This window comes from Salmo trutta, chromosome 19, assembly GCF_901001165.1.
Source record: "Salmo trutta chromosome 19, fSalTru1.1, whole genome shotgun sequence".
Lineage (NCBI taxonomy): Eukaryota > Metazoa > Chordata > Actinopteri > Salmoniformes > Salmonidae > Salmo > Salmo trutta.
In genome coordinates this window covers 8,094,137-8,119,106 of record NC_042975.1, presented here as the reverse complement: position 1 = coordinate 8,119,106, position 24,970 = coordinate 8,094,137, and the positions used below count along the sequence as shown (strand labels likewise).

The 24,970-nt window shown below is 44.6% G+C and overlaps 2 protein-coding genes across 5 annotated transcripts in view; one reads left to right on the top strand and one right to left on the bottom strand.

Annotated features, from left to right (window-relative positions):
- The first annotated feature begins 1,008 nt into the window (after positions 1-1,008).
- mat2b (methionine adenosyltransferase 2 non-catalytic beta subunit methionine) lies at positions 1,009-6,278 on the top strand. Of its 2 annotated transcripts, none has more exons than XM_029699603.1 (7): positions 1,009-1,145; positions 2,805-2,999; positions 3,223-3,337; positions 4,337-4,483; positions 4,630-4,823; positions 4,928-5,041; positions 5,253-6,278. In XM_029699603.1, exons 1-7 carry the CDS (start codon positions 1,116-1,118, stop codon positions 5,427-5,429), a joined length of 972 nt encoding a protein of 323 aa, XP_029555463.1. In that variant the 5' UTR covers positions 1,009-1,115; the 3' UTR covers positions 5,430-6,278. The 2 variants fall into 2 exon arrangements, with proteins under 2 accessions (XP_029555463.1, XP_029555462.1); XM_029699602.1 differs by lacking the exon at positions 1,009-1,145 and adding an exon at positions 1,740-1,917.
- A 7,962-nt stretch (positions 6,279-14,240) lies between these two features.
- Positions 14,241-24,970, bottom strand: part of LOC115153919 (teneurin-2) — a 363,296-nt gene continuing 352,566 nt past the window's right edge. For all 3 annotated transcript variants that reach the window (XM_029699598.1, XM_029699599.1, XM_029699601.1), the window contains 8 exons: positions 24,373-24,527; positions 22,485-23,359; positions 20,925-21,100; positions 19,847-20,082; positions 18,471-18,767; positions 16,638-18,258; positions 16,406-16,536; positions 14,241-16,282 (listed from right to left, as the gene is read on the bottom strand). In XM_029699598.1, coding sequence (XP_029555458.1) covers positions 15,545-16,282; positions 16,406-16,536; positions 16,638-18,258; positions 18,471-18,767; positions 19,847-20,082; positions 20,925-21,100; positions 22,485-23,359; positions 24,373-24,527 — 4,229 coding nt within the window. In that variant the 3' untranslated portion in view covers positions 14,241-15,544. The remainder of the gene's footprint in view (positions 16,283-16,405; positions 16,537-16,637; positions 18,259-18,470; positions 18,768-19,846; positions 20,083-20,924; positions 21,101-22,484; positions 23,360-24,372; positions 24,528-24,970) is intronic.

Here is a 24,970-nt window from a genome sequence, read left to right as displayed (position 1 = left end):
ATTGACCACTTCCAATTTTTCTGTCCAATATTATTTAGTATTTCTTGACCTGATATGAAATCTTCAATCAGGTTTCTATGGATCATTTTGTTTTATTGACGTACTGTGTAAAAGCCAGAAGTGTGAGCTGCACTATACAGGAGGAAGTTGGTATTGACATTTGGGGGTCATGGGAAGGAACACCTGTTACTTTACTTGTCACTCTTCACACGTTTCTCCACCCCAACCTTGACCACAAATATTACCCATGCATTGCTGATTAAAGTTTGGTCTTTGAAGTGACCATTCCAAGTGTGCACGTGCAGACTCAAATGTGTCAGGATGTGTGACAGGACACTGTCATGTCTAGACGGGATGCAGCTTTTGTTATTAACTTGACGTCAAAAATAAATGTTTTGCATTCTAGCTAATCCTAATCCTTTTTCTAACCTTAACTTAATTCTCATAACCTGCTACTTTAATTCTTCTAACCTACTGTGTAAATTCTCCTAAACCTGGTATGAAAAGTCAATTTTGACAAAAGCTGTATCCCTTATAGACGAAACCACAGGACACCCTCAGCCCTCTCACCACTGGGTTGACTGTCCTAAATATATATATTTAAATGTTATTTAACCTTTATTTAACTTTATTTAAATATGACGCTCATGCTCAAAGATAGAGAAAACCAGAAAGCCAACGTAGCCCAGCCCATCTCACATCGGAATATGGCAACTTGCTAAAGTAACCGAGAATCATACATTACCTTCATACATACCATGGGGCTAGAACAGAGTGTATTTGTTATAAGGTAGGTCGGTAGGTAGTTAATGACAAAAATGGAATGAAATTATTTCTAGTAGCTAGGCTTCATTAGAAGTGGCTATGGGAATATCTGCATTAGCTAAAAACACATGTACATATTCAAATAATTTATGTAACTGATGATGCTTTATTAGACCTGCTGGATATGTGAGATAGAACTGCCATCTATTGGTAGCTATGGGTAACTATGGGAACACCGCAACACTTCCCCTTTAAGAATTCATGTTACCAGAAAAAAATTATCAGTATTTTTTTTCTAGAAATTAGTGGTGGTGCTTGATCGAGTTGTATGGTTGTATTTGTGGGACACGATGCCGGGATATGAATACGGAGATTACGAGGTAAATGTACAGGGTTTACGTGAAGATTGATAATTTAGTAATGGGGGGGGGGGGGACGATTTAACGTTAGCTAGCTAAGATTAGCCTTTGCCACTGCTATAAAGGTAGCTAGCTAGCTAGCTAACTAACGTTAGCTCGCTCAACGATTTTAGCCACGGGAGCTATGTAATGTGTGTGAATGCACCTGCTAGCTTGCTATCCCAGCTAGTTGGGGGTTGTATCCATTGGTCCAGTTGCTGAATTTAGAATACATGTTTAGTGTTTGCAAGGAGATATACCAACGTGATTTGCTAATACTGCACAATTTAAACACTTGTCCCTCAATTCCCCCTTCCCTTGATAACTTACATGTTTAAAAAATATGTTACTATTATTAAGTTATGCTAAAATGTCAACTCTATTCTACTGAGACATTTACTTATGTTCGTTTTTCTTAGCTTTTATTAGTTCTTATTGTTGTTGCATTGTCGAGAAAGAACCTGCAAGTAAGCATTTCGTTGGCCAGTGTATCCTGTACATAAGGACCAATACATGTTGAAACTGTAACCAGTTAGACCGGCTAACAACAGAACCGTTGCTATTGTATCGCTACATCCGCTCAGCCTCTCGCGAGACAGGAAACAGCTGATCTGGGAAGATGCGCAACAGAAATTATATAAACATTGGCGTTTTATAGAATGAGCATAGTAGATATTACATTGGTATTTCTGTAGAAATGAACGAAAAGGAACTTAAGATACATTTCACCCCAGGGCACGTGGAGGTGGTGCAGGTAAAAGTAGGGGGTAGAATCGGGGGTATTTTTTTTTTTACCGTTGAGAGAGAATAGCTAATAACGTTACATCACTGTATTACAATGAATTCATCTAGCTAATCCTGTTGCTACCTAGTGATGGTCGAAGTTGTCTAGCTAGCCAGTAGAGTTCAAATAAATTATTAAGAAATGATCGAGGCGAAGACTTGTAATGTCTCGAATCGTGTCTAATCGTTTTGGGCTCATTGGGCACCCATTTTGGCACCGTAGTGTGACAGGTACTGGGATGTATTCATTACGCCGAGTCTGTTGCAAAACGTTTCACAACAGAAACCTTATACTGCAAACGTTCTTCAACGTAACGTAAGAGCTGTTGGGTTTAAACGGAAGTTGTAGTTAATTTTAATTGTCTGGTTTTCACGCGTTGCCATTCCAATCTGAATAGTCTGCGAAGTGTTTGGTACAAGTTGCACATCTATAAATTATCGATTAATTCGTGCTCTAAAGTGGAGTGAAGTCCACTGGTGCCTAACCAACTTCTTCCAGACGCTTTTTATATTTTTATTTTTTAAGAGAGACGACTGAACTACAGCATCCGTTTAAGAACAAAACGGAACTCAATAGCGTTTGGTGTAAACAGTTTCTGTTGCAGACGAAGTGTTTTGCAACAGAATCAGCCTAATGAATACACCCCTGTTAGCATTTATCAGTACACAGTTCAAAATGGAAATGAAAGATCGTTTTACAACATTAGGCTGTAAATGATTATATGAATTTCAAAATGTTTAGCTTCGTATAACTACAAGTTCATATTTAGAGCGGATTACATCAGTTTTTATATAGCCAGGTGTCATAACAAATCAATGTATCACTTAAGTTGTATTTTTCCTGTGTCTCTTCTTTAGGAGAATGTGGACATACCCTATCGGCGTGTGCTAGTGACAGGGGCCACAGGGCTGCTTGGGCGTGCCGTTTATAAAGAGTTCCAGAATAACGCCTGGCACGCCTTGGGATGTGGCTACAGACGGGCTCAGCCCCGCTTCCTACGATGCAACCTGACGGACGAGGATGCTGTGCGAGCGGTCGTTCAAGACTTCCAGGTGAGGATTGAAGTCTGGAATATAACCAGTGTCTTTTGTCATTCTGTGTAGGCTGCAGAATTTTGGAAGTACTGTAATTCCTTGTGGGAATCATTGTCATCAGAAATTTTAGATGAAAGGCTAAACAGCCTAAAATGTAATAAATGGCTTAGATAGCATTGTACATACATATTTCTTACTTTATTAACCTTGGGTTGAATGTATTCTGTGTCATCTGCCCAAGCCCCATGTGATCGTGCACTGTGCTGCGGAGAGAAGGCCAGATGTGGTAGAGCATCACACAGAGGCAGCCCTGAACCTGAATGTCCATGCATCTGGGACTTTAGCTAAAGAGGCAGGTGGGTCTGCTTTGTTATCAGAATCATACACACTCAGAATTCATGATGCACATTGCACAATTTCAGGTGTTGCATGTATACAGTTTGTCATATATACTGAACAAAAATATAAAGGGCATAGCCATGGGTGGGCCTGGGACAGCATAGGCCAGGCCCAACCAATCAGAATTTGTTTTTCCCCACAAAAGGGCTTTATTACAGACAGAAATATTCCTCAGCAGCACCCCCCCTCCACAGACAATCCCGCAGGTGAAGAAGCTGAATGTGGAGGTCCTGGGCTGGCGTGGTTACACATGGTCTGCAGTTGTGAGGCCGGTTGGACATACCGCCAAATTCTCTAAAACTACGTTGGAGGTGGCTTATGGTAGAGAAATGAACATTCAATTCTCTGGCAACTGCTCTGTTGGATATTCCTGCAATCCGCATTCCATTTGCACCCTCCCTCAAAACTTAAGACATATGTGGCGTTGTTGTGTGACAAAACTGAACATTTTAGGATGGCATTTTATTGTCCCCAGAACAAGGTGCACCTGTGTAATGATTATGCTGTTTAATCAGCTTCTTGATATGCCACACCTGTCAGGTGGATGGATTACGTTGGTAAAGGAGACACGCTCACTAACAGGAATGTTAATGCATTTCTGTATAAAATCTGAGAGAAATAAGCTTTTTGTGCATCTGGAAGATTCTGGGGATCTTTTATTTCAGCTCATGAAAGATGGGACCAACACTTTACATGTTGCGTTTTATTTTTGTTCAATATAATAACTTAAAAACTGTGCAGAAATATTTAACACATCTCTCTTGATAATGCGCTATATTAAATAAACAAATTCACAAAATGTTCAAAAATTTAAATTAGCTCATTTTTACTGTACTAGTGTGCCATCGAGAGGTTGTTGGAAATATTACTATTAACAAGTTTCTAAAAAGCATGTAGGCCTATGGTTTCTACAGTTCACTAAACATATTTTCCTGTTTGCATTGTGATATCTGAAGCTGGGATCTTCCTCATCTACATCAGCACTGACTACGTGTTTGATGGTCGGAACCCTCCCTACGGAGAGAACGACGCTCCTAATCCTTTAAATGTGTACGGCAAGTCCAAGCTAGAGGGGGAGAGGGAGGTCCTGAGACACAGCCCTGGTGCGTCAACACTCTACTCATTCCTTTACTATAGGTGTCATTATGGTTGTCATTGTGTTTTTGTTTTCGTACTCTATAGTCATGCGTGACTTGGCTCCCTGATCCCCCAAATGTTAATCTGTCATTCCAATTCCTCCCCTGTGCAGGTGCGGCTGTGCTGCGAGTGCCCATACTGTACGGAGAGGTAGAGCGGGTGGATGAGAGCGCTGTGACGGTGCTGTGGGACAAGGTTCAGGAGGGGGCAGAGAGCTGCAGTGTGGAGCACTGTCAGCAGCGCTTCCCCACCTACGTCAACGATGTGGCTCGAGTCTGCAGACAGATGGCTGAGCGGAGGCTCCAGGTGAGCTCAAACTGACTGGTTGATTGAACAGTCCTAAGGCAATGTCTATAGTCTGGTCCCTTATTATATTCATTTTATCTTCTGCATGTGTTTGTGCTTTCCAGGACCCATCAATACGAGGGATCTTCCATTATTCTGGAAAGGAACAGATGACCAAATACGAGATGGCCTGTGCGATTGCAGATGCTTTCAACCTTCCCAGCAGTCATTTGATACCGGTATGATAGCCTGTGTGCATTTCCTTTTTCTGTTACTCTTGAATAAACTTGTATTTATTGATCGGTCTCATCTCATGCTGTTTCTCCCACACAAATGCACTTCAAGATAATTCTCCATCTAAACATTATTTCCTGATGCAGTCCTTACAAACTGTTTATTTCCCCCCCCCCCCCTCCCTCCCCCACCGCCTCTGACCATCTTCTACCCCAGATGACAGAGCAGCCTGCTGGTGCGGGGGCTCAGAGACCTCAGAATGCCCAGCTGGAGTGTTCCCGTCTTGAGCTGCTGGGCCTTGGCGTGGAGCCCATCCCCTTTAAGACGGCAGTGAGGGATAGCCTCTGGCCCTTCCTGTACGACAAGCGCTGGAGGCAGACCGTCTTCCATTGATAGCTGTAAGGAGGCCAAACACACTGGATCAAGCGCAACCCTTTACCTACTTCAAGCTTTGACTTCTGCCTGCTCCTTAATTGAGAATGTATTTCATTGTGTATTAGGAAGTAACTGATTCAGAGAATTCATTGATTCTTTCCTGCTGGAATGCAGATTGCCTGTGTACCTAACGCATGTAGTGGTTGACCATTTTGAGAATTTGGTTTAAATGTGTTGCTGAAGGATTTTAATTCAACGTTCCCTTATCTGCTGGATCAATTAATTTAGGTCATTTATGTGAAGCCACTGTAGAAAACTGAAATGTCAAATTTTCCATACCAATTAATGGCATTGTTAAATATATGTGGTCTAAAGATGTTACTGAATATAGAATTTACTTTTTTATTTTTGAAATACATTTTGTCAATGGGTTACTTAAAAGTATGCCAACATTTTACTTTTTACTGAAATGAAAAACATCCGTGTTTCTTCACACAAACCCAGGCTGGGTTTTATTCCGTTGGTGAAGGAGACATTTTTTTTCTTAGTCTGTATCATGCACTGTATTTGTAATTCAAGCACAATATACAATCATACTGAAAGACACAGCAAAAAAATAAAGAAATCGGTATCTTGTGACGTTTAGTCCTGCTCAGTGTGTGATTTTCCCCCTCCTCAAAACGGTGTGCAAAATGCTCCCACTGATCCTAAACCTCTTGTGAAGTTGCCTATTGGAAGACTAAATCAATATCTTTATCAGAGAATAGCACGTGAAGGTTGTTTGAGGAAATTCCTGTGAATTTGAGTTGCACAAAATTATATTCTGTGATTGTCATAATTTTTCTCTCATTAAAGCATTAAATGGTTTTCTGATCTTAGATTCATTCTGGGGATTTTAAGGAAGTGAAATAGGCTTCTACAAACATCATTAACCAAACGCATAATTGGTCAGGAAACAGACCTCCAAAACTGAAACCTCTTTTTTTTTCTATGAGCAACTGCTTGTTCAATGGCTCTTTAAACAAGGGGAGTCAGATAGGCCAATGCCGCTTTCAAAACACATGGAAATCTCACACTTCTGACTTCAGTGCTTTCAAGAAAACTGGGAATTCGTGGGGAAAAACTTACTCCGACTGGGAAAAATTGTTTTGAAAGGTCTTTCAACTCTGAATTGTAAGTCTGAAGCTCTGGCATCTTTCTTGAGCTGATGCCATGTTCAAAACAACTGGGAACTCTACAAAAAAACAAGCTCAGACTGGGGAAAACTAGTTTTGAAAGGTCATCCAAATCCGGATTCCAAGTCGGAAACTTTCTAGAGTTCCAAGTTGTCTTGAAAGCACCATCAGAATTTCTGACCAGAAGATCACCGCCGTCATGATTTGACCTTGTTTTTTTTCTGAGTTCCAAGTTGTCTTGAAAGTACCCATAGAGAATGATAGAAGCCTCTCGTGGCCAAAAGGCCGTTTTGGCATGGGCAGTGCCATTGCGGACTTCCACCATTTTAATGTAGTCAACTGGATGGGACTTCCAACTTATTGGCTTTTGGCCCTGTCCGGGGGTATCATCGGATGGGGCCACAGTGTCTCCTGACCCCTCCTGTCTCAGCCTCCAGTATTTATGCTGCAGTAGTTTGTGTCGGGGGCAAGGGTCAGTCTGTTATATCTGGAGTATTTCTCCTGTCTTATCCGGTGTCCTGTGTGAATTTAAGTATGCTCTCTCTAATTCTCTTTCTCTCTTTCTTTCTTTCTCTCTCTCGGAGGACCTGAGCCCTAGGACCATGCCTCAGGACTACCTGGCATGATGACTCCTTGCTGTCCCCAGTCCACCTGGCCGTGCTGCTGCTCTAGTTTCAACTGTTCTGCCTGCGGCTATGGAACCCTGGCCTGTTCACCGGACGTGCTACCTTGTCCCAGACCTGCTGTTTTCAACTCTCTAGAGACAGCAGGAGCGGTAGAGATACTCTCAATGATCGGCTATGAAAAGCCAACTGACATTTACTCTTGAGGTGCTGACTTGTTGCACCCTCGACAACTACTGTGATTATTATTATTTGACCATGCTGGTCATTTATGAGCATTTGAATTTCTCGGCCATGTTCTGTTATAATCACCCGGCACAGCCAGAAGAGGACTGGCCACCCCTCATAGCCTGGTTCCTCTCTAGGTTTCTTCCTAGGTTTTGGCCTTTCTAGGGAGTTTTTCCTAGCCACCGTGCCACTTCACCTGCATTACTTGCTGTTTGGGGTTTTAGGCTGGGTTTCTGTACAGCACTTTGAGATATCAGCTGATGTAAGAAGGGCTATATAAATACATTTGATTTGATTTGATTGGCTGATCCCTCCTGATGACCTTGTTGGAGTCATGTCATGATGAAAATTGACTACTTCAAATGGAGATTGCCTCAATGGCACAGCCCACACTGTCACATATGCTATAATGGCACAGATATAAAGACCTCTATCTACAGTGCCTTGCAAAAGTATTCACCCCCTTGGCGTTTTTCCTATTTTGTTGCATTACAACCTGTAATTTAAATTGATTTTTATTTGGATTTCATGTAATGGACATACACAAAATAGTCCAAATTGGTGAAGTGAAAAAAATAATATATTGTTTAAAAAAAAATTGTTTTAAAAAAAACGGAAAAGTGGTGTGGACATATGTATTCACACCCTTTGCTATGAAGCCCCTAAATAAGATCTGGTGCAACCAATTACCTTCAGAAGTCACATAATTAGTTAAATAAAGTCCACCTGTGTGCAATCTTAAGTGTCACATGATCTATCACATGATCTCTATATTTACACCTGTTCTGAAAGGCCCCAGAGTCTGCAACACCACTAAGCAAGGGGCACCACCAAGCAAGCGGCACCATAAAGACCAAGGAGCTCTCTAAACAGGTCAGGGACAAAGTTGTGGAGAAGTACAGATCAGGGTTGGGTTATAAAAAAATATCAGAAACTTTGAACATCCCACGGAGCACCATTAAATCCATTATTAAAAAATGGAAAGAATATGGCACCACAACAAACCTGCCAAGAGAGGGCCGCCCACCAAAACTCACAGACCAGGCAAGGAGGGCATTAATCAGAGAGGCAGCAAAGAGACCAAAGATAACCCTGAAGGAGCTGCAAAGCTCCACAGCGGAGATTGGAGTATCTGTCCATAGGACCACTTTAAGCCATACACTCACGCTATGTCTGGTGCGAACCCAACACCTCTCATCACCCCGAGAACACCATCCCCACAGTGAAGCATGGTGGTGGCAGCATCATGCTGTGGGGATGTTTGTTATCGGCAGGGACTGGGAAACTGGTCAGAATTGAAGGAATGATGGATGGAGCTAAATACAGGGAAATTCTTTAGGGAAACCTGTTTCAGTCTTCAAAAGATTTGAGACTGGGACGGAGGTTCACCTTCCAGCAGGACAATGAACCTAAGTATACCGCTAAAGCAACACTCGCATAGTTTAAGGGGAACATTTAAATGTATTGGAATGGCCTAGTCAAAGCCCAGACCTCAATCCAATTGAGAATCTGTGGTATGACTTAAAGATTGCTGTACACCAGCGGAACCCATCCAACTTGAAGGAGCTGGAGCAGTTTTGCCTTGAAGAATGGGCAAAAATCCCAGTGGCTTGATGTGCCAAGCTTATAGAGACATACCCCAAGAGACTTGCAGCTGTTATTGCTGCAAAAGGTGGCTCTACAAAGTATTGCCTTTGCGGTGGTGAATAGTTATGCACGCTCAAGTTTTCAGTTTTTTAGTTTTATTTTTTGTTTGTTTCACAATAAAAAGTATTTTGCATCTTCAAAGTGGTAGGCATGTTGTGTAAATCAAATGATACAACCCCCCCAAAATCTAGTTTCATTTTAGGTTGTAAGGCAACAAAATAGGAAAAGCCACTGTAAGTCCTCTATCTATCTCTATGAAAGCACCACAAGTCGGCAGACCGTCTCAGCTGTCTCGACGACATCAACGCACCCATCATCAAGTTTTCCTTTGCTGCCTGTGGAAACGGAGGAGCGTGCCTACAAGCAACACTCAATGGGTTTTTATACAAAGTAAATCAAGAAAAAGGCTTTGTTGATGCAAAAATACAGAAAAAAATCGCATTACAGATAAGTCGATTCAACCCGAGGTAATACTGCAATTATTCACCCAGACACATTATAGATATCTTTAACTGTGCAAAGGGAAGATTTGAAATGATCTGCTTGATTTATTTACACTTCAATGTTGAATTTATACAGTTGTGTCTAAATTAAACTAAGGAAAGTTAAAATATAACTGGTGCTGCAGCTGCTTAAAACTATAGTTTAACTTTTCTGAAACAAATGTCAAAACAAATAATATAATAGTTTTTGATATGGGTGGGACTTGTCAGCCACAGAAAGGACCCACACACATCTCCTTATTAACTGTGTCTGTGGAAGTGGAAAGTATTGCACATAATTCAATTCAGACCTTGACCTGTTCTCTGATTATCATTACAATGTTAAGATATACTGAACAAAAAATATAAACGCAACATGGAAAATGTTGATCCCATGTTTCACAAGCTGAAATAAAATATCCCCGAAAATGTCCATACGCACAATAAAGCTTATTTCTCTCAAATTTTGTGCACCAATTTCTTTACATCCCTGTTAGTGAGCATTTCTCATTTGTCAAGATAATCCATCCACCTGACAGGTGTGGCATATCAAGAAGCTGATTAAACAGCATGATCATTACACAGGTGCACCTTGTGCTGGGGACAATAAAAGGCCACTCGAAAATGTGCGGTTTTGTCACACAACACAATGCCACCGATGTCTCAAGTTTTGAGGGAGTGTGCAATTTGCATGCTGACTGCAGGAATGTCCATCAGAGCTGTTGCCAGGGAATTGAATGTTAATTTCTCTACCATAAACCACCAACATCGTTTTAGAGAATTTGGCCTCACCGCAGACCACATGTAACCACGCCAGCCCAAGACCTCCACATCCTGTTTCATCACCTACAGGACCGTCTGAGACCAGCCACCCGAACAGCTGATGAAATTGTGGGTTTGCACAACCGAAGAATTTCTGCACAAACTGTAAGAAACCGTCTCAGGGAAGCTCATCAACTAAATCTGGTAGTAAATAATGTGGAAATTGAGCAAGTTGAGATGACTAAACCGCTTGGAGTAACACTAGATTGTAAACTGTCATGGTCAAAACATATTGATGCAGTAGTAGCTAAGATGGGGAGAAGTATGTCTATAATAAAGCGATGTTCTGCCTTCTTAACAACACTATCAACAAGGCAGGTCCTACAGGCCCTAGTTTTGTTGCACCTGGACTACTGTTCAGTTGTGTGGTCAGGTGCCACAGAAAAGGAGTTAGGAAAATTGCAATTGGCTCAGAACAGGGCAGCACGGCTGGCCCTTGGATGTACACAGAGAGCTAATACTAATAATATGCATGTCAATCTTTCCTGGCTCAAAGTGGAGGAGAGATCGACTTCATCACTACTTTTATTTATGAGAATGTACCGAGCTGTTGAAAATTGAATGCACCGAGCTGTCTGTCTAAAGTACTGGCACACAGCTCGGACACCTATGTATACCCCACAAGACATGCCACAAGAGGTCTATTTACAGTTCAGAACAGACTACGGGAGGCACACAGTACTACATAGAGCCATGACTACATAGAACTCTATTCCACATTAAGTAACTGACGCAAACAATAATTTTTCACTTCCTGTCTCTTATTTGTGGTAACTTTATTATGCTCGCTAAATTGTTGCACACTTGACTTTGTACGTCATATGCCAAAGAAAAACCGGAACACTCAGAGTACTAAAGCAAACTCTTTTTTGAAAGTATTGTCACGTCTTCACCAAAGAGAAATGTCTTAATCAAGGATGAGTAATCAGTTGAATTAATTACAGTTGATATTTAACTTGTGTTTGTTTTTCAGATTGGAGATGTAGGAAACTCAAGTTTCTCTTTCAATCAATAATAACAAATATTTGCTTTTCATGGTAAAGAAAACTATGTAAGGTAACTAAGGAACTTCCAAAAAAATAAGTTAAATTATTCAAACAACAGACTTTACTTGTTAGTCAAAGGAGTTGCTACAGTTAAAACCAGTTATAGCTGGCTTACAGCTTTACAGTTAGCTATACTAAACACATGTTAATATGTGCCTTTTAGCTGTGTTAGTCAGGTGGCTGTTTGCACAACTCATTTTGGGCAGTGCTCCTCACCCCACTGGCTTAAAGCTCTCATATGTGGGCTGAGTGTGGGGCCAGGGAGTGTTTGTATTTCTGAAAAGTCATTCTGTGAGTTCAGATCTAAGCCCCGTTTATACCTGGTGCTAACATGTGTCCTAGTCTTGTCCACATTCGGAACGTGCCCACATCTTTAGACAAGTGTAGACGATAACTGATTGTGATCCGATCTCTTTATGTAGGGTTGTGGTGTCTCTCTTGTCGTGATGTGTTTAGTTCTATATTTTTATTTTTAATCCCAGCCCCAGTCCCCGCAGGAGGCCTTTTGTCTTATGATAGGCCGTCATTGTAAATAAGAATTTGTTCTTAACTGACTTGCCTAGTTAAATAAAGGTTGAATAAAAAATAAATACAAAATATTTTCCTGACCACCTCTGGAGGTATTTTGGGACACGTTATAATGTATCTAGATCTCTTACAATCGTAAACAGATCTGCATTATCAAACCCTTTATAACCGTCCCTCTAAAATCCTTGACAGGTGGCACCATTGACTCGAGGCATCAATATTTGTCTTGCATTATACTGAAATATATACCTTTTTTAGAACGAGGATCATCAGGATTAGAACCCATGACCTTCTGTCCAGTGTCTAGTCCACTGCGCCGGCAGGGGGGAGGGTACTAGCCGGGGGGGGGGGGGGGGGGGGGGGTTGTCCGAAAGCTGTTCAGTCAGAAAGTTAGAAACGTATAAAGTTAGTATATTAAAAATGTGATTAGTTAAGAATGTTGGTTAAGGTTGGAAAACCAAAGTCGCAACTGGAATTTCGAACTCGCAACTTTGCAGGTCGCAACCTGCGTTTAATGCTGCATTCGTAACCAAGTGGGAAGGTGGTAATTACCAGTTGTGAATTCGTAAATACCAGTTGGATGCATTCACGTGCTTTGAGCTCGTTGAGAAACGGCGATTGGCTAATGGCCAACAAGCTACGTCAACCATAAACTAAAAGTACAACTATCATGCTTGTAAACAAATTACTGTTTAAAAAAACATATTAATAGATTGCTTTTTATAAATAATGTTTTGCAACATTTAACTGCCTGAAAATGCTGTAAGAGATAATTACTCAAACACCCGGCTCAAACAGAGAGATGCTATATTAGCTAGCTGGCTATGACTATCCAACACAGGGACTCTTCCAAGTCAAGGTAAGCTTTCAGTTTGACAAATGTATTGCCACTGGGGCCCACCGGTGTAACTGCTAAACTGCTTACTGACTACACCGTACTGCGTGATTGTAGTGGGTTTACTAACATGTTAGCTCTATTAGCTATGTTGACTAGGACATTACTTTAGCTAATATGGTGACAACGATGTAGGTTGAGTGGAGCAGATGGTTTTGCTTGGAAAGGTTTTGTTGCCTGGTCACAGACAGCTGATGTGTTGTGCATTGAATTTCACAAGCGAAGGGAAAAGGTGAGAGGAGGAGAGCACGTAGATTGCTTGAAGGAATACAAAGAGCTGTTTGTATGTGGCTATTAAAATGAGCTGTTTGCGTGTGATTAGGTGTGTATTCATTCCAACGATTCTGTTGAAAAAATGTTTCTTAAACGGAAGCAAACGGAACGAAACGGGGATAAACATACCTGAATTTGTCCAATAGAAACTCTCGTTTGCAACTGTTGAACTAATGATTACACCCTAGAACAGCTAGATGCAGGCAAGAGTGTTCAAGGTTGTATTGAATGTGTCACTATATGTCCATGTGTCACTGTCTGTCACCTCAAATCTTTCTCTCAACCTGTGTGCACCTACATTGTAAACTTTCATTCATAGGCTAGGTTGTAGCAACCTCATGATGGGTTTAGGGAACATTAGAGTATCATGTAGTAGCCTAAACCTATCACTGTTACATTGAACTGGGTGAATGGAATATGAATGACATCCAATACGCTGTAATAGAAAAAAGGTCATGCTCATAAAAAAATAGAATCTTCCTCCCTCATCTTAAACGGCACCAACCGCCACTGATGAGGCTTTAGACAGGGAGCAGTGGGTTTAATCTGCATGTGTGAAAATAGCTGCGGAGGTGCAACTTGTCCAGAACATTCTGACCTGCTGAGTATCTGTCCTGACCCATGTTCTATAGATTATTTTACTGTCATGGAGGCGCTCAGGCTGATATGCAAATGGCGATGTTAATGATTACAGATGCTTGTTAGCTTGGAGTCGGACCGTTCTCGACATCACTGCGGTACTCCAGTCAGTCTTTATATGGCAGGGTCAGGGTTCAAAGATGCTTCTGGCAGGTGATAATTAAAACTGTAAAAATAACCTGGGAGCCATGAGAACCCACTGCAGCTGACAGGAAGTGGTTTGCCTCCAATGATCTCAATTGGAATAATACAATACCCGCCTTTAATCTTAATTTACCTCAGCATTACCAAGGAAGCCAATTTTACCTGCCACTCAGCATTTGGCAGATTCATTTGCTTTGATTTATTCGCAATTTTCAAAGTTTAGGCTAATGACAAAAATAGTGTAAGTGCTGAGTGGAAGTTAGTCCACCACTGCCCTCAGAGAAGCACATCGATCCACAGCTCCTTGCCGAAAAAAAACAGTCCATGCAACATGAAAAAACAAGTTTATTCTGATAAACTTCCCACATAATCCTCACCCTAGTGTAAAGAATGTTTCATGATACCTATTCATGTACATATTGACATCCATACTGTGGTTCTTCACAGTGAAAATATACGGTTTTACAGATATTGGTGTGGTTACAGAGATGCCACTAGGTTAAAACAAAATGAAACAAAAGCTCCCGTGTTGAAAGGGGAGGTTTGAGTTTGACCAAATCAAATGTAATACGAGTAACTAGACTCTTCTAGGGATTTTCACAGAACAATAGTAAAGTCACTTCTTTTGAGAAATGTACAAATTAGACCACTTTCAGGAAATGGATCAGTGTTGCTGAATGAATGTACACATTTAACTTGGCTAATGTGTAGGGAAACAGGTTTCACAGTTGTAAAGACAAAAAAAAATGTAAACAATATCAAAACACGACATACACCACATATATTTGTTTTCTTGGGCTGCAAATTTAAATAAAAAAACATTGAAAATACTTTCATATCTTACAAAAAGAAAATAAGACTATTATGCATGTCTTCCTCAATACAAATTCATCATGATTGTCATATAGTGCAAACAAAAAAAGCAAGAAAAAAACCGGATTAAAATAAACAGCCTTTGAGTCCATTTCTATTTTTCTTGAAATCTCAGTAAAGTGAGAGAGGGTTTCCTGACTGATCTTGGCAGTCAACAAGAAGTGAAAGTCTTATTTCAAAGTCTACTGCACGGGAACATACAAATCTACATACATGTCACATCCTCAATATCTGTCTTTGTTAAATTAAACCATATATTACTATGTACTTTGAATGAAGAACAACTGAGCGTCCTTAAACATTGTTCATGGTTATGACTGTATTGGCAAGTGATGGCTCTATGTTCTCCAGACAGCGGTCTGAGACAGTTTAAGAGTTGTTTAGCCATTAGAAAGAAAAGCCTTGACTGGGTTGCCATTGTCTGTGCTGTGTTGGGTACGTCTGATAAGATGTTTGAAAGCAGTTAGCTTTTTCCTCATTGGCATCAATACCAATCCCTCCCAAATAATGTAAAAAGATTTTCTAGTTTTTCAAAATCCCTTTTTCCCCCTCTTAAAAAAGTAAGTTCATTATCATTAGTAGTTAAGGGTGCTTTTCTAAATCATTGTCTGAACTCATTCAGGCGCTGTTTTTACCTTCAGCAAGACATCTGTTTTGTGAGATTGTGTCCTCTTAGATGCCCCTGCAGCATTTCCAGGGAAACCCCGTGTTTACTCTCCCTAGGAGATGAAGTGTCAAAGGGGCTGTGCTGTGCTCTGTTACCTCTTGCCCATCTCGTTCTGTCTCAGGAACTGGATGTTGCTGCTGCTGTCTGCCAGTTCTGGGTACTGCTCCACAGGAAGCACATAGTACCCATCGTAACCTGGCACCTTCCCTGTTGCCAGGAGCTGCTGCCTCTCTCCCTCTGCCCACAGCCTCCCTCCCTCTCTGCTCTCTTTCAGATGTTGCTGCTCTCTCATCCAGGCCCCCGACAGGGCTCTCTGGTGGGCCTGCTCCAGCAGGCGACCCCTCTCCTTCTCCAGCACGTCAGCCGCTAGGCCGTAACGTACGCTCAGGGACAACGCCATCGTGTGGATCTCCACGGTGACACCCCGGCGAGAGCGGCCGCTGACGGTCACATTGACGCCGTTCTCCAGGGATTTCCTCCCACTGTTCAGCCCCAGAGACAGCAGGTCACTGTCAGCCAGGCCCAGCTTCACAAAGAAGTGGCAGTCCTTCCCGTCTATGGTGTAGTGGGTCCCCTCCAGATAGACAGCGTTGTTCAGGACCTGGGCCACTTTACGGCTGTCCTCACTGGCCAGGCCTGATACACCAGTCACCACATGGCCCTCCTTGATGGCCAGCATCATGCCCCGGCCCACGATGGGGATCTTGGTGCCGAACCAGTAGCCAGGCTTGTCCCGTTTGGCCCGGCGCTCCTTGTTGAGCAACCTACCTTCCAGAGCCATGAAGGCCTGGTTGTGGCGCTCCGCTGCATGCTGCACCCCTGTTATCAGCTGGAAACAGCAGAGGATCAGCCGGATTGTTATATTTCAATGAATTAACATCAATTACATTGAGATTGGCCTGTGTAGTCTTAGTTATCAGTAGGTCAAATATGTATTTTATAAATAACTCACCGGAGCAGTCTCACAGTCCTGGCTTGCCAGTAGTTCATAAGGCGGGTCAACAAAATCCATGGAGTGTCTGGGGAAGCCTGGTATGATGTTACTGAGCTGGAAACCAAACATCACCAACCAGCTCTTCACATCTGCAAAATAGAATTCAAACACGTCAAGATGTCACAACATAATTAGCTTACCTGATGGAACAAGAACAAGTCATAAAGAAAACAAACACAATCACTGTTACCTGTTACATAGCTCTTGATGTCTATCATGTCACTGAGTGGGTTGTTGTTCTTGAACATGTACAGATTGAACGGGGCTGGTTCCTTGCCGATCTTAGGTAGGAGTTTATGGTCTGGTGCAGTCCATCTACCTGCCAGCACATCGTAATCTCTCTGGGCAAAGTGCACCAGCTTGGTGAGGGGGTCGTAGAGCCCTCCGTGGAAGCCCACCACCATGTTGAAGTCAGGGTTGGAGTCGTGGTACACCTCCCCGTAGGCAGTGTACTGGAGCTGCTTGACCATCTGTCCATTGCTGCTGAAGACGGCGAGCGGCGTGCCCGTGTTGTCCGAGGCGATGTAATACTCTTCCCCGCCGCTCACCTCCATGGCAAACAGATGTCCCTGCAGATCGTAGTAGAAGGAGGTGATCTCCCCTCCAGAGTGGTTGTAAATATGGGTGATCCTGCCGGGGTAGTTGAGGTCAGCGTAGAAGAACTGCAGGTGCTCTCCCTCGTTGGTCTTCCTGGAGACGCGGCGGCCCATGCCGTCGTAGCGGTAACGAACGCTCCACCCCCCGGGCGTGCGGCTGTACGCCTGCTCCAGCAGCCCGTTGGAGTTGTAGTCGAACACGTCGGCACCGCGCTGGCTCAGGACGCCGTCCTCGTCCACGCGGTACTGCATGTCGCCCAGGCGGGTGATGCGGTCTCGCAGGTCGTAGCGCAGCGGTAGCAGACGGGCGCTGTTCCCAGGGTTCAGCAGGTGCAAGTTGCCGTTCAGGTCGTAGCTGTAACGCCAGGTGGACCAGTCGTTGACTTTGACCCCGACAAGCTGGCCGTCACCATCGTACTCATATCGGTACTGTGTTGTGTTAGCATACGGCCCGATCTTCAGTTCTCTCTTGATGACCCGGCCCATGCTGTCATACTGCACCGTCATCCAGTACATGAGCGAGCGGAAGATCTCGTACTGCACCTCTTTGATGCGGCCGTGGGCGTCAAAGTGCTTGCTGAGGGTCATCACTGCCGTGGTGATAATCTGGTTGATGTCATAGTATATAATGCCAAACTTGCCAAAGTGCTCCACCTTGCCTGAGATCTCATCGTAGCGGTAGAGGTCCAGGGGCAGGGGCGTCTCACCAATCACAGGCTTGATGCTGGCCACGCGGAAGCTGTTGTCGTGGTAGGTGTAGTCGAAGCGGGCGTTGACCATGCCCTCTTCAGAGAAGCGATACATCTGTCTGTCCACTAGGGGGCCTATCTTCCGGTAACGGATGGTGCAGGAGAACCCCCCGCTCTGCAGGTTGACCATCTTCAACACGCCGGCCGTATCGTCGTAGCCGAACGTAACGGCTGTGCCGTCGTACAGAACCTCAGACAGCTTGGCCAACTTGCCGTACTTGTAGATGACGCGTCGGCCCGTGCCCAGGTAGAAGGTGGCACGCGGTCGTCCGTCCTCGCTGAAGTCGTGGATGACGGTGGCGTTGCTCTCGGGAGGGTTGTAGATGTTGCGGATGTAGCCGACGGACACGTGGGTGGACATGGTGTGTCTGGCCATGCTGGGCATGGTGACAGAGGTGAGACGCCCTGAGGTGTCAAACTCAAACACGTACTGTTTCTGACTCTGCTGGAGGAGCAGCACCATGGACTGAGGAGAGAGATGGGAAAGAAAAGTCATATTTAGTATTTTATTCTGTACTGTAGTCTGGACACCTTGAAAAACTTAAACAACAAAACTCAGAGACAGGCAAGAGTGGAAAACTGTCTGGCACTTTGTTCCCAGGCAACTAACAGTACACGCAGAGACACAGACACGCGCACACACACACACACACCCAGTAGTGTATCAGAACGCCTCACCTTGTCCAGATAGCTGAAGCTCCACACCTTCCCGTCCACAAAAGTACGTGAGAGGATTCGTCCGAAGGTGTCAAACTCGCTCCTCTGGCTCATGCTGCCTCTCTGCAGGCCCACCAGGCGTCCGGTGGGGGAGTAGGACACGTTGACCACAGCCAGACTGCTGCTGGGAAGCCAGGTGGCTGGACGGCTCTGCTGGTCATACATGATCCTCAGCGTGAACTTACGGTGGTCGTCATAGATCTTCTCTGTGCGAGTATTGCGGTCAAAATCAATGGAGAGGAGGTTCCTGCCGTGGGCCTGTGGAGAGGGAGGAAGGACATTACATTAGTCACAGGTATCTGTGGAGAGGGAAGAAGGACATTACATTAGTCACAGGTATCTGTGGAGAGGGAGGAAGGACATTACATTAGTCACAGGTATCTGTGGAGAGGGAGGAAGGACATTACATTAGTCACAGGTATCTGTGGAGAGGGAGGAAGGACATTACATTAGTCACAGGTATCTGTGGAGAGGGAGGAAGGACATTACATTAGTCACAGGTATCTGTGGAGAGGGAGGAAGGACATTACATTAGTCACAGGTACCTGTGGAGAGGGAGGAAGGACATTACATTAGTCACAGGTATCTGTGGAGAGGGAGGAAGGACATTACATTAGTCACAGGTACCTGTGGAGAGGGAGGAAGGACATTACATTAGTCACAGGTATCTGTGGAGAGGGAGGAAGGACATTACATTAGTCACAGGTATCTGTGGAGAGGGAGGAAGGACATTACATTAGTCACAGGTATCTGTGGAGAGGGAGGAAGGACATTACATTAGTCACAGGTACCTGTGGAGAGGGAGGAAGGACATTACATTAGTCACAGGTATCCCAGTCCCTGCCGCTGAAAAGCATCCCCGCAGCATGATGCTGCCACCACCATGCTTCACCGTAGTGATGCCAGGTTTCCTCCAGACGTGACGCTTGGCATTCAGGCCAAAGAGTTCAAAAAAGGTGTGAATACTTATGTAAATGTGATATTACGTTGTTTTTATTTGTAATAAATTATCAAATATATCTAAAAACCTGCTTTTGCTTTGTCATTATGGGGTATTGTGTGTAGATTGATGAAGAAAAAAAACAATTTAATCCATTTTAGAATAAGGCTGTAAAGTATTATTTTTTTTTTTAAGTCAAGGGGTCTGAATACACTGTATATATATTTAAATACAACAACATTACTCTCCAAATTATATATTGTAGCTCTATATTTCTTCTCAGTGACACATGCTATCATACAGAGATGGCCTTTAGTCTGACAGACAACAAGCTGCATTGATTAAAAAACCTCCAGAAATGGATTGACATCAGAGACATCAGAGCACTCCAGCTTACCCTCAACTTTCTGCCATATATGGTCACTTTACTTTTGATGACTTCCTTCCTCATCCTCCACTCGATGGAATTCAGCCCGCTGTCGGTGGGCAGAGTGATGTTACGCCGACCAATGGTAGGGCTGACTGAGCCGGCTAGGATGTGGGGCTCTGTGTGGAAACTGAGGCCCATGCCGTTGGCATACGATACCCGGAGACTGCCATTGGAACAGAACTGGTAGTTGTTCCGTACTTGGTCTGCAGGGGGAGCAGCAGACACACACACACACACACACGTTATATGACAAGTGAGAAACTAAAAGGCACGTTTTATTACAGAGAAGACATTCCATTTGATGTGATTGAATGCTCTGCATTAGAGGAAATGCAGTCTCTGGATGTGTGTACTTTTCTCCCAGACAATAACAAGTATCCTCTCTCAGAATGACATGACCAAAGATAAGAGGGTTTTTAGTCTCTCAGCAAAATGCAGAACATGAGCCTTTTATTCCATTTCCATGCAGTAATGATATCATGGACTACAATTGAGGGGAAAAAAAGGTATCTGGAAACAAAATAATCCATGGAGTTTAACGTGAGGAAAACTTCTTGAAACACGTCTAACAAAACAAGAGTACTCAAAACCAGCTCTTAACATCTTTCAAACTCAATTTATCTCCTTGAAACAGGAGAAGTCAACTTTGCGAGCTTTTAAAGACAGATCTACTTTGGAGACGCCATTTCAGTCAGAACTCCCACGTTAGATTGAAATAAAGTGTGCAGTTAAAAGTAGCCAAGTCAGTTTGCCCCCTTTTACAAGCCCCCCCCCAGGGCAGACTTTCATATAAATCTCTTCAATTGTTATTCTCACGACTCCAGCAGTTTCCAGACGTACAGATGAAATTGCATTTATTTTGTGTCACACCCCTGTGGGTCAGTGGGGAAAACCGTTCTCTATCGCTCTTTCCCCCTCCCCGCTAAACGGCTGTAATAACCTCTGGGATCAGGGGCCGTCTTGTTGGGCAGCAACGTGACGAAATTCCAATTTGGTAGAATATATTTTTCTGAGAATGCTATTTTTGAGGTGACATGTTAGTTACCTTGCACCACGGTGTAGGACGCCTCCGCAGAGGACAGGTTGGTGATGACGGTGATGGCATCGTCTCTGTTGGAGCTCTCCACGTCCATGTTGATGGACTGCTCCATCTCCCGGTGCAGGCTGGTCACCACTCCCGTTGGGTAGGTGACGTTAGTCAGATGTCCCTCACTGTCGTACCTGCACGGGGAGACAATAGGACTCATGTACATATGGAGGAAGGAAAATCCGACGTGTGTGCTGGAAAACAAAGCTTGATTGTTTAATCAAACGTGAGACCAACAGATGTCCTCTAGTACTCAGTGTAGTACCAGTGTCAGATACCAGATGGTGACAGTGACATAACCATACTGTTGATCTGACAGAATCCAGACCTCCCTCTCTCTCTCTCTCTCTCTCTGACTAATGCATTATTTCCATGGTGATTACTCATTTACTTCAGCCCACATGAGCATGTGAGTTATATCACTGAATTGTTCATTTACCCAGTCACATTACACATATATACACAAGTATATACACAAGTATATTCACACAGAGAGTTGGGCAAGTAACCGGAAGGTTGCTGGATCGAATCCCCGAGCTGACAAGGTAAAAATCTGTCATTTTGCCCCTGAGCAAGGTAGTTAAACCCACTGTTCCCTGGGCTCTGAAGACGTGGATGTGGAGATGTGGATGTCGATTACGGTAGCCCCCCCCCCGTACCTCTCTGATTCAGAGGGGTTGGGTTAAATGCGGAACACACATTTCAGTTGAAAGCATTCAGTTGTACAACTGACCAGGTATCCCCCCTTTCATTCAGTTGTACAACTGACTAGGTATCCCCCCTTTCATTCAGTTGTACAACTGACCAGGTATCCCCCCTTTCATTCAGTTGGACAACTGACCAGGTATCCCCCCTTTCATTCAGTTGTACAACTGACTAGGTATCCCCCCTTTCATTCAGTTGGACAGCAGACTAGGTATCCCCCCTTTCATTCAGTTGGACAGCAGACTAGGTATCCCCCCTTTCATTCAGTTGGACAACTGACCAGGTATACCCCCTTTCATTCAGTTGTACAACTGACTAGGTCTCCCCCCTTTCATTCAGTTGTACAACTGACTAGGTATCCCCCCTTTCATTCAGTTGGACAACTGACTAGGTATCCCCCCTTTCATTCAGTTGGACAGCTGACTAGGTATCCCCCCTTTCATTCAGTTGGACAGCAGACTAGGTATCCCCCCTTTCATTCAGTTGGACAGCTGACTAGGTCTCCCCCCTTTCATTCAGTTGTACAACTGACTAGGTATCCCCCCTTTCATTCAGTTGGACAACTGACCAGGTATCCCCCCTTTCATTCAGTTGTACAACTGACTAGGTCTCCCCCCTTTCATTCAGTTGTACAACTGACTAGGTATCCCCCCTTTCATTCAGTTGGACAACTGACCAGGTATCCCCCCTTTCATTCAGTTGTACAACTGACTAGGTATCCCCCCTTTCATTCAGTTGGACAACTGACTAGGTATCCCCCCTTTCATTCAGTTGGACAGCTGACTAGGTCTCCCCCTTTTCCCTTTCCCTTACTCATAGAAGTTGGTCCATCCAGTCTCATCAGCCTTGGAGGCCAGCAGCCCTGTGTTCGCAGCATAGCTCATCAGCGCCACTTCCTGGTTTAGTGCAGATACGGAGCGCAGGCCGCCGGCAGGGTCCAGCCCCAGGCTGACCACCTGGTTCTCAGGCAGAAGCACCAGCCTCACCTGGCCAGATCCGTCCCTCCTCATCCTCAGGGTGTTGTTACAGTTATCAGCCACGGCAGCCAGCTCCCCGTCCGGCCCGTAGGTGAAGTTATAGAGAGGTTCTCCGGTGATCAGACTGACTGTCTGTCTGTGAAGCCCATCTCTACCGAACACATACAGCTCCTGTTCCCGTGGTGACCCCACCTCATACAGCCCTATGGGCGTGGCCATGGGCCTGTTGCGCCTCACCGCCCGCACGCGGATGTTGTTTAGGTCAGCGATGAACAGCGTGCCGTCGGGAGACACGGCGAGCGAGGAGGGGGCGTTGAGCCCGGCGTCCGTGGCGTAACCCTCGTCACCAGAGAAGCACTGGCAGTTGACGTCGTTCTTGCAGTCGCACTCGGAGGTGGCGCCGGCCAGTGGAGAGATCTCTCCGGAGGCGCTGACCTGCCGCACGCGGTTGATCTTCTTCTCGTCCGTCTCGGCGATGTAGAGCACGCCGGTGTGGGAGATGGCGATGGCCGTGGCGCTCTCCAGAGCTGAGTGGATGGCCAGCTTGCTCAGGGAGTAGTCGATGCCTGGGACCTGGCAGTGCATGGGCCTCCCAGCGATGATGCTGACCTGGTGGTTCTCAGTGATTCGCATGATCACATTGTTCTCCAGAACATACAGAGAGTTGTCTGTAGGGTTCACCGCCAGGTCAGTGGGCCACTCCAGACGCACCTGGATGAACAGACACAGAACATATGAGTCATCACAAATCCACTGGAATTCTCCCCCCCAGCCCTCTGTAGATCTCTCCCTCTAGTCTCCCCCCCCAGCCCTCTGTAGATCTCTCTCTCTAGTCTCCCCCCCAGCCCTCTGTAGATCTCTCTCTCTAGTCTCCCCCCCAGCCCTCTGTAGATCTCTCCCTCTAGTCTCCCCCCCAGCCCTCTGTAGATCTCTCCCTCTAGTCTCCCCCCCAGCCCTCTGTAGATCTCTCCCTCTAGTCTCCCCCCCAGCCCTCTGTAGATCTCTCCCTCTAGTCTCCCCCCCAGCCCTCTGTAGATCTCTCCCTCTAGTCTCCCCCCCAGCCCTCTGTAGATCTCTCTCTCTAGTCTCCCCCCCAGCCCTCTGTAGATCTCTCTCTCTAGTCTTTCAAGTCTATCCAACTTTCTCTCTCTCACACACTATTCAGAAGTAGGGTTGCACAATTCTGGTAACTTCCACAAAATTCCCAGGTTATTCCCTCCTGATTCCAAAAATCTTCCAACCGGGAGAATCTGGTAAACCTGGGAATTCTGGGAAAGATATCGGAATTGTGCAACTCTACGAGCCAGGCCTAATCGCCCAACATCAGTGTCCGACCTCACTAATGCTCTTGTGGCTGAATGGAAGTAAGTCTCTGCAGCAACATTCCAACATCTAGTGGAAAGCCTTCCCTGAAGAGTGGAGGCTGTTATAGCAGCAAAGGGGAGACCAACTCCATATTAATGTCCATGATTTTGGAATGAGATGTTTGATGAGCAGGTGTCCACATACTTTTAGTCATGTAGTGTATATCCCTCTAAAATACAGTCTCTGTAGTTGTCCAGCTGAGTGTATTTGTCCATAAGGCAGAGGGATGGAGATATCCTTCAGAATGCACCGGCTAGCCTCAGCAGCACTACACAGGTGTTCTGCCCCAAAGGGCCTATAAGTCCAAAATATAAACATATAAAACAGATTTTTTTTGCTCCCCATGTTTCCCTGCTGACCTGACTGACGTCCATGCTGGAATCACAGCTGAGTGGACGGACCGCTGTGAGGTCATTGGTCTTGATCAGGGTGGAGATGATGCCATTCTGGTCCACCTTACGGATCATGGTGGCGTCAACAAAGTACATGAGACCGTTCTTATCCACAGCGATCCCTGACAGACAGAAAGACATGAGAGGGGCAGCGTTAGAAATCTCAACATTCTGACATGTGAGAAGTAGTTCTGGTGCTGCTAACACAAACAGTCAAAACAAAGTCAAAGTTGTGCTCATCAGACATTCTGTTATAACATCGTACTGACACCAGGATGTCGGTGTGCTAGCTTGTCATCTCTCTTGTGACACCAAGTGACAATGCAACACTACGCCTGGCAGTTTGGTGTCAAGAAGTGCGGTCGTTTCTTCTCCAGGTCACTGCTCCGAACAAATCACTGTCATTTCCATACACCCACCCCCTGAAGACAGCCTACACTAGATAGATATACTACAGTGGAAGCTGCTGAGGGGATGACGGCTCATAATAATGACTGGAACGGAGCAAATTGGAACTTGATACCATTCCACCTATTCCACTCCAGCCATTACCACGAGCCCGTCC

Bases quoted from the DNA above. Each gene is read 5' to 3' on its own strand.
- mat2b (XM_029699602.1), top strand. From the start codon at position 1,861: ATGAACGAAAAGGAACTTAAGATACATTTCACCCCAGGGCACGTGGAG. The intron at 3,338-4,336 runs GTGGGTCTGCTT...TGATATCTGAAG, and splicing joins GACTTTAGCTAAAGAGGCAG to CTGGGATCTTCCTCATCTAC. The intron at 5,042-5,252 runs GTATGATAGCCT...CTTCTACCCCAG, and splicing joins CCAGCAGTCATTTGATACCG to ATGACAGAGCAGCCTGCTGG.